This window comes from Grus americana, chromosome 5 (assembly GCF_028858705.1).
Source record: "Grus americana isolate bGruAme1 chromosome 5, bGruAme1.mat, whole genome shotgun sequence".
Lineage (NCBI taxonomy): Eukaryota > Metazoa > Chordata > Aves > Gruiformes > Gruidae > Grus > Grus americana.
Genome location: NC_072856.1, coordinates 41,347,021 through 41,360,865, shown reverse-complemented (window position 1 = coordinate 41,360,865; position 13,845 = coordinate 41,347,021). Strand labels below are relative to the sequence as shown.

Here is a 13,845-nt window from a genome sequence, read left to right as displayed (position 1 = left end):
GTACAAGCATGTTGGGGTTTTTTTAAGTCATGATGTGTCCAACTAATTATTTCCAGTATGCTTTGTGTCTCTAAAACACAAATAAGCAACTAGGTATCATGTAAACCTACAATGTATACATAAATATAGATTAGTTTAAATGACACAGCAGTTTATGCCTATTGCCAGATTAAGATACTGTATTAAAAGAAATATTTTAATTTTCTGTCAATCAGACTATTAGCTTGTGTGGTGTACTGGGGTACCCCTGAGACCTAATTTTCTTGAGGTTCTTTTCTAATGTGTTTAAGTACCTTTGAGAAAAGTATCACTGCTTCTAGGGCATTTATTTTTTGAGAGCAATGGTACAGACAATTGAAAGTTCTAAGAAAATGGAGCAACAAACGTGTCACTTATTGATTAAATATATGCTATATACCAATAATCTCAATGAAAAAAATGTTGAAAATTAGATTTTATTTTTTTAAATTATCACATTTCATTTGTCTTAAAGGGACTATGACTGGAAACAGTTTCTAAAAATTTACTTTTATATTCTTAATATACAGTTACTTTTGCAAATGTATTGGTCCTGGCAGTTACCTCCCAATAGCTTGCTATGACAAAATATCCAGATTTCAAGTGCTGAATTCAACTTTTGGTTATGGAAAGGTAGCTTTTCTTTTTTTCTTGAGGAATTCTGACCACACAGAAAGTGTCTGTTTAGCCACTGCCTAGTATTTACGTGCTCAAGTTAATAACCTAATAAGCCATGTAATAATGTAGTGGTATTTTCACACTCCTGAACACTGCCTACCAATGACATTCAGTAAATCAAAAAAATAACTAGCATGTAAGCTGCCCTTACATTAACATGGAAATGGTCATATATTTAGTGTTCTAATGACATAATACTAAATACATAATTAATTGGTCAATGGTTATATAAAAAGGATATCCATACACAATTTGTACATGGAAAAAGATCCTATCTTCTATGAAATAGTGCATTTCATGTATTACATCTACAAATATATCATCAAACTATTTGACTTTTTAACAATTGAGAAATATCTTATTTAGGAAAGCCTCACATTTTTCATCAGGAATATAAAGCTTACTTAGTATTACAAGTCACTAGGACATGTTTTCCTGGGAATTAAATGCTACATGTGAAATGGTTCTAGTCAATGTCTCCTTTGTTCACATTTTCCATAAAACCTAGGTGACTATAAAGAATTTTTTATTTTCTTCTTTTCTTTTAAGCTGTATTTCTGAGTGACACTCCACCCGTTAAACAGAACACAAGCACTGTGGAAATGCTTAATGCAGCCCCATAGTCAAGGCTGATTTTTACCACAATAGCAAGGATTCTACCTTTGTTTTTTTAAGGGGAACATGGTCAATCCTCCTCTGAAGCTGCAGCACCCACTAAGGGTCTTTTTCTTCTCTCCTCAAGACTGAGAACATGCCCTCTCTATAGCAATGATGGCCAAAGGGCCAATTATCGCCAATTGCTAAGCAAATCTCTAATGCCTAATACAACATGACCATCATTTTTCTTAGATGAACCAGACAGTATTTTCTTCTGTAACCAATGGGAGCTGGTAGATATTTTTTAAGGTTGAATAGCTAGTGGAAAGAAGATGTTGTCTTCTACCCCCTGCAACAATGAGAAAACTTTAAAAGACAACAATTTCTTGGGTTTCTCCGGGGGTAATTCCTTCCACTGGCATCTGTAGGCAGATAAAAATGGGCAAAATACCACTGTCTATGTTGATTCACAATATCAGATTATAATCTAAAATGCCTTTAAAATTGACATACAAGTGATCTGGGAACCTCACTACTCAAATCCTATAATCGTCATCTCATGCTGGCACTGTGCCACTGTAGATGTATATCAGATGTAAGATGGTTTGACTGCTCAGACAATTTATTTGAGTAAGTTTATCATTCATTTAAACATAATATTAACTGAACATTCTGAGTTCAAATGTTTAGTAATGAGATAATCATAGCAACCACAGGAATGATTTTACCTTCTGATCATTGATACGCATTCTCCACCTTTCTCTTGATCTGACTGTACTTTTTGCCTGGGAGGACACACACATTTGTGAAGAGACAAACTGGGGGGACTTTAGTGAAGAGCAAACAAAATATGTTTAAAGGTGGAAACGGTGGAAGATTATAAGAAATAAACATGACTAAATGATGATCAGGGCCATTATTAGCTACTTATATTCCATGAATCTGAACACCAAGCAGAAGGAAGACTTACTAGCATAGTAGAGTATCAGATGGTATAGTAGGTAGGACTAATGGAATTAAATTAAGAAAGAGAAAATTTAAGAGAAATACCAGTGACATTTCCCCGGAAAGTCAGATCTACTAGATAGTGTAATAATCTCCTAAGGGAAACAGTGAAAGCCCTGATCCCTTGAGACCTTTAAATCTAGACTGGATAAAAATGTAGGAGTAAGGACGGCAATGTAATGGGTTGACAGAGCAGTAGGCTAGGTCTTTCACATCCCACAGAATTTGTGATGTGCCAGAAAAACTACATACAAAGGGGCAGGCTCTACCCCAGTAGTCCTACAGTAATTCATACTTGTGTAAAACCACCTCGCTCCTTTTTTCTCTGTCACGGCTTCTGCCATTCCAGTATTAGGCAAAACATGTTTTTTTTCCTTTATTACCTCTTAAATATGAGTAGCACAATCTTCCTCACATTAAATACTTTAGGTCCCCTAATTTCTGTTTCTCATTCCTTGTTGTGTTTGTCATCTTTTAGGTAATTTAGCCAAGTTTTGAATGCATAATTTTAGATGTGGAGAAAAAGGATAGTTAGCCCAACTCTCCAGGAAGCCTATTAAGCAGATTTAGTTTAGAAGGCAGAGAGACTACTTTTGCAGATATTTCATATATCAAACTCACGTAAGTTCTGCTGCTGCCAACTCTAATTTCACTTTTGTGTTTCACTACATAAATTTCTCTTTGCTTTTGTCTGTCTAACCATTTTACATTGTTAAAAAAAAAGTAACATGAGATTTCCTAAATTGAATCTCAGTTGAAGAAACAATGAAACAATGAAACAATTCCTAAGCTGCTATAAGCATGGTAAACTGCACGTCCAGTCCACCATATATAACTGTCCTTGATAATTTCTTGTCTTCCTTAGATACTCAGGAAATAATCCGCAGAAGTCACAGTCTTCTGACACCTTCTTCTATCAAGATGACATTTGTCTGGCTAATGCCCCCTCCCTGGAAGTGTTTAAGACCAGGTTGGATGAGGCTTTGGGCAATGTGGTCTAGTGGAGGGTGTCCCTGCCCACAGCAGGGAGGTTGGAACTAGATCATCTTCAAGGTCCCTTCCAACCCAAACCATTCTATGATTCTATGATCTTACACGTTTCTAGGTACACTTCTTCCACCTGGAGACCCACTACGCGCGAAAGCTATTTCATCAAAATATGCCTAAGTTATATTGTCCTGCCACACACAGAAAAAAGCTAACCAAGAGAAAAGAGCTTTCCAACCTAAAAATAAATTCATGGGGCATAGCAGCCTTGGCAAATATAGAGTTACAAAGGAAGAAAACCTATATATGTATACATTATTTAAATATAAATTTACTAACTTACAGACCAAAAAGCAATTTAAAGGTGAACTAAAATGCCTTCTTAGCAAAAATATATCTAATAAACTGAGTTCTCAAATTATTAACCCAATTCATCTGTAGAATTAAGAAATGAAAAAAAAAAAAAAACTGTCATAGGAGATGCAAAGAAAAACATTTACCAATCAAGACCTCCATTCATGCCCTGAATTGTCTATATTTCTGCTGAAAGCTTTGGCATTGCAAACACCAAAACACAGACAGCAATTGTATTACTTCTAGTACTTAAAGTGGGAATGATATTATGCCTCTGAGAGACATAGCACAGAACCCATGGGAGAGGACTATAGTTCTTGGCAGGTAAGTAAAAGCAAATATAGTTAAAATGTTGCTGAAAGTGTGCTTGTTTGTCCTTTGAGATCCTGGTATTATAGTCTTTTAATGATTTCCAATCTCAGAATTTTTAAAAATAAATTTCATTTCACTTTCAGAAACAAATTACAGACTACATCTATATTGATCATACCAGCATACTAAAATTTTAGGCAATAGCATACATTTTAATAGACATTAAAATTACAATTAACAGAGTTCCTACATAAGCATTATGCAACTTATTAGTAAAATAAACATTACTTCCGAATCAAATTTTTAAAGGTGTTTCAAAAGTTGTTACAATGATAAATTAGTGTAAAAAGCATGACCAAGTTGTCATTCAAAGAGTGATTATTCTGCAATTGCTATAAAGCTTCTAAGTCAGAACTTGTGTGGAATATTTTTTTCACTGAAATTTCCTGATCCAGTTAGTTCAAAACATTTTATAATGGCAGTTTGATTTCATTATATTATTACTGGCACTGAATCCCCTGCATACAAACAGTTTCTTCTGCAGGCGAGGCATACAATGGACCCAGTGGAATCCTTAACTTTCACTGCTCAAACTCACAATATCTGTGTTTTGGGATACCTCAGCACCCAAGAGTTGTAGAGTTTTGGGTGGTGAGACTTGAAAAGGGATGAGCATTTGTAACACTGCCAAATCAAGTTACCCTGCCTTGTTCAGCTTCACCCACAAATGCAAATGAATTTAAACACTTCCCAAAGTCTGAACAATCTGGGTTTTAATGTGCTCTATGACAGCATTTGGCCTTGTTTTCTAAGAAAACTCCATCACCTATCTAATACACACTCAGAGGAATATACCACCCTCTATATTCTTGCATGTAAAAGACGACTGTGTTTTAAGGATCTCACTGCTCCCTCCACCAAAGCAATAAACATTAACTTAAAAGCATCCTGGATATTGGTGAAAATAAAATTCAATTTTTTTGAACCTCAAACATCATGAATTAAAAACACACAACAACAGAGCAATACAGTTGTTCTTGACACATAGATCAAACACTATGTGTTCACTATGTGAACTATAGTTCATACATTATATTTCCATACACTTAGATCAAAAGACTTCAAAATCCTCACAAGTGATAGAGTTTAGATTTTGGACAATACAATTTTCCCTTCTCCTCTGATTAGTATATTCTGCGGAGTGCTTCCTATATAAAAGGACATACATTCAGGAACCCAGGCATACCCAAAATACCTTCCAAGATAACAGCATAAAATTCAGAAATTCCAACTAACAATAGGCTAAATAGATTCAAACCAAAGTCCTTAGAGAAGCAAGAGATTAGTTCACTCATGGTGCTCAGACTCTTTAGCACCATCATCCTGCAGATACTATTGTGTATTTTGAGGAAAAAATCTAAATTGGCTGCCATGGACATTGGAAATGCTCATACAGCAAAAGCACAGTATGTAACTTAGCCATTTCAGAGGCTTTAATACCTTTAATAAAATTACTGTTACCACTGCTACCACAAAGACAGCCAGTAGATTAGGCCAAGGCATGTGTATTTAACCTTATTTTCAATGAGAACAGGTATTTAACACTTCTCTAAACTGACATTTTTCAGAAAATGAGATTTTCCAGGGAGATGAGAATTATTTTTTTTTCAGACATAGCAGACTTGTTACAAACAGATGATCAGTTATCATGAGATATCACAGAAGCATCATTACTTCACCAATACAATTTCTTAAACGTGAAAATACAATCTATTTTCTGTATGAAAGCATTTGCTGTTTACAACTAAGAAGTGTTGAGACATGATGTTGCCAGAAACATTTATACTGGACACAGGAAAATTCTTATTTCATTTCTCTTTAGATAATAAAACTCTCAAAACTCCCATATCTTAAGAAGAATTTAGATTTGGAATGGAGATGACATCTAAACTTCTTATACAGAAGAGAAGTAAATGCTAGTATGAATCAACTTGTATAATTTGTTCTGAAGTACTAGTGATACTTTATGATATTTTTAAGACTGTAGCATGTAAACTAAATATAGTGACTGAGAAGGTTAACATGATGGAACAATTCTGGGCTAAAAAGCATCTTAATGTGGCACAAAGCTTACAACTAAACTGAGCTAAAAATTACAGACAGGGATCATGAATTTATTAGAAAAGAAAACCAAGAAGTTCTGATTCATGGAAATGATCACTTAGTATATCCAAACAACACTTTGTACTGCAGTGACTCCATGCAATCCTAGCCACCTGTACTTTCTACAGAACAATATTTGCTATTCTAGTTTCAACTAAACAGAACATATATTTTTGCCTAAAAAACTGAACAAACAAATAAACCTGATGTGAACAATTATTTTCAAAGAGGCCATCCTCCTCCATTCTTCCCATGAGCGACAATTTCTCTTTGTGCTGTCTCGAGAAATAGGAAACCACTGACTGCCATCTTTTCTAGGGATATCTTATATCCACAGTTACGACGAGAGTAAAGTGAATCATTGAGAGCAGCCCTGTGGAGGACTTGGGGATACTGGTGGATTAAAAGCTGCACATGAGCTGGCAATGTGCACTCGCAGCCCAGAAACCCAGCTGTATCCTGGGCTGCATCAAAAGCATGGCCAGCAGGTCAAGGGAGGTGATTCTGCCCCTCTAATCTGCTCTCGTGAGACCCCACCTGGAGTATAGTGTTCAGCTCTGGGGCCTCCAACATAAGAAGGACATGGAACTTTTGGAGCAGGTACAGAGGAAGGCCATGGAAATGATCAGAGGGCTGGAGCACCTCTCCTATGAGGAAAGGCTGAGAGAGTTGGGGTTGTTGAGCCTGGAGAAGAGAAGGCTGTGGGGAGACCTTATTGTGGCCTTTCAGTAAAGGGGGCTTATATGAAAGATGAGGGCAGACTTTTTAGCAGGGCCTGTTGCGACAGGACAAGGGGTCATGCTTTTAAACTAAAAGAGGGTAGATTCAGACTAGATATACAGAAAACATTTTTTACAGTGATACAATGATGGTGGTGAAAGGTTGCCCAGAGAGGTGGTAGATGTCCCATCCTTGGAAACATTCAAGGTCAGGTTGGACAGGGCTCTGAGCTACCTGATCTAGTTGAAGATGTCCCTGCTCTTTGCACGGGTGGTTGGATTAGATGACTTTAAAGGTCTCTTCCAACCAAAACTATTCTATGATTCTATGATTTCCTCTCTTCCAAACTGCAAACTTAAATGTAGGCAAGGTATAGCCATGGTCTTACTTTAAAGGGCAGAAGGCAACAGACACTTTGAAAGAAAGTAAATCATCATGGGAACCTCTGACCATTCTTTAGCTGGTTTTGAAGAATATATATATTTCTTCTACATTTCCTGTACTCAAGATTTAAGAATTTTAATCTTACAGAAATTCTGAAGAGTAAGATTGTTAGGACAAAAACGCCTGACTACTAGTTCCAAATTTCTAAGAAGACATCTCCTTAATTAATTTTATCTCCAGTGAAAAATATTGTTTGCCAACATCTACTAACAATGTAAGAAGGATTTAAAAAGTTTCATCAAATAAGTTTAAAATAAGATATTTTTCATTTGTAGGTTTCCATTTAAAAGTCTTGTATTATCTATCTTTAAGTATGACACTAGACACCGAAATGGCTTGAGTCAAAAGACCTAAGAACATACCACACACAGTAAGGTGCACAACTAGGAGTTGTGCAGCAACAAGAAAACAGAGTATTGTGTTAACAACAAAGGGAAAAGTTAAGACTACATAATTAAAAGTCCCAGGCCTCAGCAAATATATATAGTGCCTTTCATCTAAACCTTTTCCTCTTCGCCTTTCCTCATTTGCTAGCTTACTTCTTTACTGTGCTAAAATGGTGTATCTTTTCAGGTCAGGGATAAAGACCAGTAAAATGTCTATTTTAGCAAACTAAAATGGTCAAGAGCAACATGGAGAATTCTTATTTGTTGAGCTGGTAAGAAAGTCTATTTGGTTTCACAAGCACAGCAATAACATCTAGACAGATGCTTTTAGCTCAGAAGCTGCCTCTAGGACACTGTTTTTGATGAGAACTGATTTGCATACCACCAAGTCTATGCACAGGGTCTGCTAGTAGCTGATTTTGATCAGGGTGCCAATGGGCAAGAATCAGCATAATAGAAAAGAAGAGCTACAAAAGATGAAGTGAATCAGAAACCATTTTCAGAATTTCCTTTTTGGTAAGGTCAATGAGGCTATCTTTTCATTAGGAAGTGATTTGAGCCGAATCGTTCACAAAATTCAAAACCTGCCTCACTTTTTTCTCTAGTAGGGCTGACTGAGGCCTTTGTGGCAAAGTAGCTTTGTGCTGAAAAACACCCCTGTTTTATGAAAACATTAGTGGTTTCAACATCTGCCGGCTTGAGTGGCTGCCTGCAGGGGTGCCAGAAGTTCAAGTGGTGGCAGCTCCATGTCAGCCCTTCCCATATGAATGGGAAGCACACAGCTCCCAAATCAGTTTCACTGATGTTACTCAGTTCTGAAGACCCATAAAATAGAAAGAATAATTTCAGTCACCATTTCAGGGACCTCCGAAAGCATTTTCATTGATAGCTTCATGCTTTGGTGTTATCTAAAATGAAGCATATAGCAACTTCTGTTCTGTAGAAAATCAGGGAACTGGGGTTTAAAATTTGCAAGAAACCTGTCCTCCAAGTTAAAGACTGTCTATTTTGGCACACATTCCAGATGCAGACTATCTTTCAATTTGTAGAAAAAATTCATACTCTTTACCAAACTGTATGGTTACTCATCATGGCAAAATCTGTGGAATTTAAGTTGTAACAGTGATTTAAGAATGAAATTTCAATTTGTCCTACAGTTAATAATTATAATTGTGGTGTATTTGGGTATCAGGGCTGTGCCTGTGTGCACACACAGTGCACTTGCTCGTGAATTCTCTGGGTGGCCCAGGAACTCCTCAGCTAGTCTCTGCACAGATGACGTAATAATGGGCTAATTGGGAACAAAGACCAACTTGAGGCAAGGCTGCTGTCCACCTCCACAACAAAGTGATTCACTAATTATTTCAGGAGCTGTCCAGGTAGGACCTTCAGGTCGTCACAGAGATGTCTGCAGGCAGCTCCTGCTCGGCCAAGAGCAATAGACAGACACTACTTCTATGCTTCAAAGTGCTGATTAACATCCTCGGTGGTCAATCTTGCCAGACCAGGTACAAGAATTAACTAGAACAACAGATTTGGGAGTTCTACCAATTTAAGCTGAAGATGGCATTCTAATAAGCTGATACTGTAGGTTTCTTGTGGTGGTTTGGTTTTTTTTTTTAATAAACACACTCTCTTCAAGTGTCTGTGCCACAATATTTCTCGAAATGTCAAAGATATATAAAAGTGAGGCTGAGCGAGGAGAGACTTTAAAATTCAATGCTTTATCAATGATTTACAATGGGACTCTAAAATAACAGTCAGGAATTTTACATAATGAAAAATTTGGAAGATGTTCACAACCTTGTCCTTGTCTCCTCTGCAAGACTTTTCCCAGCCAATAATGAGAAAGGGAACAAGTACATTTTTCTGCTTTCCTGCTCCCATATTTTCTTTTCTTAGATTTTGACAGCAGAGATTTAATTCATGAATGCAAAATATTCTCTCTTTATGGCACTAATTTTGTTATTGCAACAAACATATTTCCAAGAAAACAATATCACAGGTGGTGAAATTGATAATGTGTGCCAAAGGCTAAGGCCTTGTCTCTACTAATAAAAATAAAAATACTAATCTACGCCGAGTTTTCACTCCTTCTACAACCAGAAAATCTGCACCAGTGAGGAATCATAGTTATGAGGTTTGCTAGCGCAGATGCAGTATATAGAAAACAACCAACACATTTTCTTTGTTTTCCAGGTTAGTTTGCTACTGGTGTCTGTACTATGAACCCATAAGTTTGGAACCTAAACTTCTAAAATACTAATCCCCCTTTACTTCAACAAATCTTAGTTGAGTCTGACAGCATGTATAAGCTGACTGGCAAAAGAAGAAAATGAGCAGTGTAAGTACCCTCACAAGACCTTGATCGCCATTGTCTTACAACACTCAGCTGAGGGAAATTTTAAGATTGAGCTTAATGTGAATTGAAGTTCATATACTTCTGTTTAAACACAGATTAGGATTTCTGACAGACAAATACCACTGAAAAGCTGACAATCTAATTAACACAAATAACTACCTTCCCCAATACAAAAATGATCTGTATTTTAATAGTTCAATTCTGATGTGTAGAAATGAATATGATAGGATATGTTTTCTGAAATCCAAAAAGAAAAGTCACAGTTACTTTTTTTCAGGTTGTGCAATGATTTTTTCACTGGCTATATATGCCATAAAAATAATTATAACATCATCAAATTGAAACTGAACTGTTCTCTAGACATTTTACTTCTTCACAGAAAACAAGAAAAGAAAAAAACACCTTGTTTCATTACATAGTCATCCTGAAACATACAAAGATTTTCTTACCCCAAAGATGCAGATATAGAGAGTACAGACAGGAGCCTAAGTACTTACAGGGGAAAGTGAACTTGTACAGGTGCCCACATACTCACTTATTCTGACTGCCTCTAGCAATGAAGGAGTTGCCTCTGGGCTACTACTCCACATTCCAGCCTGATAGATGGTATTGGCCTCACCTCCCTCAGAAGCACAAGGCAAAGTTGGAAGTCATTTGCCTGCAAAAGAGCTACGGTGCTCCTCCCCATGGAAGAAGGGGAAAAAGAAACTGACTGTGACAGAGACTCAGCCTGGTGATTGCCCTGTTCCTGCAATGTTTCTTTATATTCACTCAAGAGTGAAAACTGCAATGCTACTCATAAAAACTCATCTCTCCAAAAGTTTCATGTTGCAGACTAAGAGGAAAACAACTTGAAATGACCAATGCCTTTTCTGAGATCTGATCTCATGATGTACTCGGTGTCTTCAGAGCACCTGTAAACATAATGGGAATCATAGACCCAAATGTGTGCAGTACAAGGCAAAAATCCAAACTGCCACAAATTCCAAAATCTGCTACATAAGGTCAAAATGCAGTGTCTTCATACTGCATTTGACAGACTACTACCACAGCGGGCACTTAATCTAGGGGGTGTCTGTAGGCGCTACTACAACAGAATTTTTAAGAACAAAAGACACAAAGGAGATTTCTGTATATCTGAAATTCTGAAGACGATTTTCAGTTTGGTTCTAATAGTATATGTGGTTAATGTATACTTAATTAATTTAATAACGGTCACTCCAATATTACGATAGATTAGGATGACAGTTTTTCCTGTAACGCATCACGTGACTTCCTGGGACTGTCAAATAATTTTTCACCATCAGATTATCAGAGACTGGAAATGAGACTGAGCTTTGGGAGTTGATGCTCTGATGTGGGTTCAGCTAATGCACTGTTTTATCTAGCTAGGGTGTCTAGCTCATTGGTTCAGAATAGTGCTCTCACTGGGTTTTCTTCAATTCATACTGGCAAGAACCTAAGATTTTGGCAGAGGGAGAGGGAATTTCTTAGCTTAATCTTCCTTTTTTTTTTTTTTTTTTTTTTTACCAGATAGAGTAGTTTCCCTGTTAAAATACCTACCCATTGAACTGCATATACTGATCTCCATTCTCTACCTACAGCGTAAAATTTTGCTTTTGAAAACTTAATACCTGGTTTAATTCAGGTCTTTGTTTCACCTCCTCATAACCAGAAACATCTCTTGGAAGAATTCAGTGAAAGTCTCATGAGGTTTTTCAAATATTACTCAATCTATAATTCTAGCCTCTAATATATTCAGAAAATTATTCATCCAAGTGTTTTCTACTTCCACCCAATGTTTTAGCTTTTTGCACAAGAACAAGGTTAGTGACAGTTGTTTTAATTACATGACAGAAATGCACATCAAGTGAAATGATTGAAATAATTATTTCAAATATTTTATTTAAATTACTCTGTTACTATATTAAAACTGTGGGAGAATAAGAGTTCCTTACTAGTAAGAGTTTTGCTATGTTACAGTGTAGTAAAAATCCTAGAATAACCAGCAGAAAAGGCATTATCCTTTCTCCTTTTGCTATTGCCATTTTCTTTCAGTTTTGGAGATAATTTCTGAATTGCAATGTAATTCTGGCTTTTAATTTAATTTTTTAAAAGCTATCAGTACACCGTTGAAATACAGAAAATAATTTGATATTTTTATCAAAATAAACTGTAATGCTGCAAATCTTACATTAAAATATAGATGCACACTAGTAATTAAAAAATAATAATCAAGTAAAAAGCACAGCAGAACACTTCAATTACTGATAGTAATCATAGTATAATCTTGTCCTACCAAGTGTGTCTCCAGGTACAGTTTAAGGCTGTCTGTCTCTGCTTTAGGAGGAGTCCAATTCTCTGTTGTTTCCATGGCTTCATTTAACCAGTGAATGAATTCATCCAGCTTGCTTACAAACCCCTTACCAGATATGAAAAAAGAAAGAACAAGAAAAGCACATTTGTTAGTAAAATGGCAATCTGAAAAATGTACAGGTTTTTTTGTTTTGTTTTGTTTTTAGCCAGGAGAGTATTGTATAGTAATTTTTTTCCTTTTACAAGCATGCAAAGAAGAAAACAATTAGCAAGTGGTCTTCTAGAAAATGAGGAGCAGAAAGGTGTTGCTGGAGATAATATAAGGCGATATTTTGTGACAGGACAATGTGAGATCCATATGACTGTGACGAAATGGAGAGAACAGCAAAGTTTTAGACGGTACGAGGGAGGTATATAAAAAGCTGCATATAGATTACAATGAAAATTGAGCTGAAGACTTTGCACTGGGCAGACTGGGTGTAGCATGAGCACCATTAGTTGAAAAAAGTACTGAACAAAGCTGCATTAACAAAGTATACATCAGTAGACTGAGGGAAGAAACTACTTGTCAGAACTTGGGTCTTGTGATTCCTGTTTTGATTCATAGGATGAGACTCAGAAGAAATCAAACAGTAGGAGAGGCAGAATATATAGCATTTAATATAAATATTGCTGATTGCATATGAGCCACACAGATGGTGCTCCTGAGAAGACAGGAGCTCCTGCTTCTCAGGAGCACCATTTATTTCAAGATTAGTACCAATTATATTGTCTGATTAAAAATAGTGCCCCTGAATTTAGATGATTGGATGATACTATAGGCACATACTGAGTACAGACAATTTTACTGGTCTTATCTACCACAAAGCAAGAGAGTAAATGGAATAAACTGACCGTGATGTTTACAAGCACCCTGAAAATTAGCTCTGAAGAGGAATGTCCATCTATTACAAGCACCATAAGACTAGATTGTTAGGTCTAATACTGGTTATATTATTAGTTATTAACTATGAATTTAGCAGTATGGTGAGAATTTTAATTTCCAGTTGAATAACAACTTGGTATATATACTCAGTATCTCACTCTCACTGCTTTATTTACAGAATGATTTCTGGTAATTATTAGTCCATTCAGATAGCTAAAAGCAAGCTAAGCACAAAACTTTTAAAGATTCCCGAGTGACTCAGGAGCCCAACTCCCCTTCTCTAAAGTTGCACATGAAACTGGAATTCTAAATGAGACAGAAACAGGAGTTTGAGTGGTTGGCGCACAACTGCGTTACGCAAAGCGCAATGGTAATAACTCAGACCGAGCAGAGCTGCACTTCCTTCAAAGTTCATGGTAACAGGGTCATTTTAGCCCAACAGCGTGTGAAGAAGCAGGGTCCAGTAATCACCTCCTGGCTTCCAGCTGAAGTGGCAGCGCTTCTGAACCGAAGCTAGCCTCTGGCAGGATGCTCCAGTGCATACTGCAGGTATGATAGCATTTACTGAAGGGGGGAGG

At 36.6% G+C, this 13,845-nt stretch overlaps 1 protein-coding gene across 4 annotated transcripts in view; it reads right to left on the bottom strand.

The window, feature by feature from the left end:
* AKAP6 (A-kinase anchoring protein 6) overlaps nucleotides 1–13,845 on the bottom strand; it is a 291,212-nt gene that overhangs the window by 148,447 nt on the left and 128,920 nt on the right. For all 4 annotated transcript variants that reach the window (XM_054828350.1, XM_054828353.1, XM_054828351.1 and 1 more), the window contains exon 5: nucleotides 12,326–12,448. In XM_054828350.1, coding sequence (XP_054684325.1) covers nucleotides 12,326–12,448 — 123 coding nt within the window. The remainder of the gene's footprint in view (nucleotides 1–12,325; nucleotides 12,449–13,845) is intronic.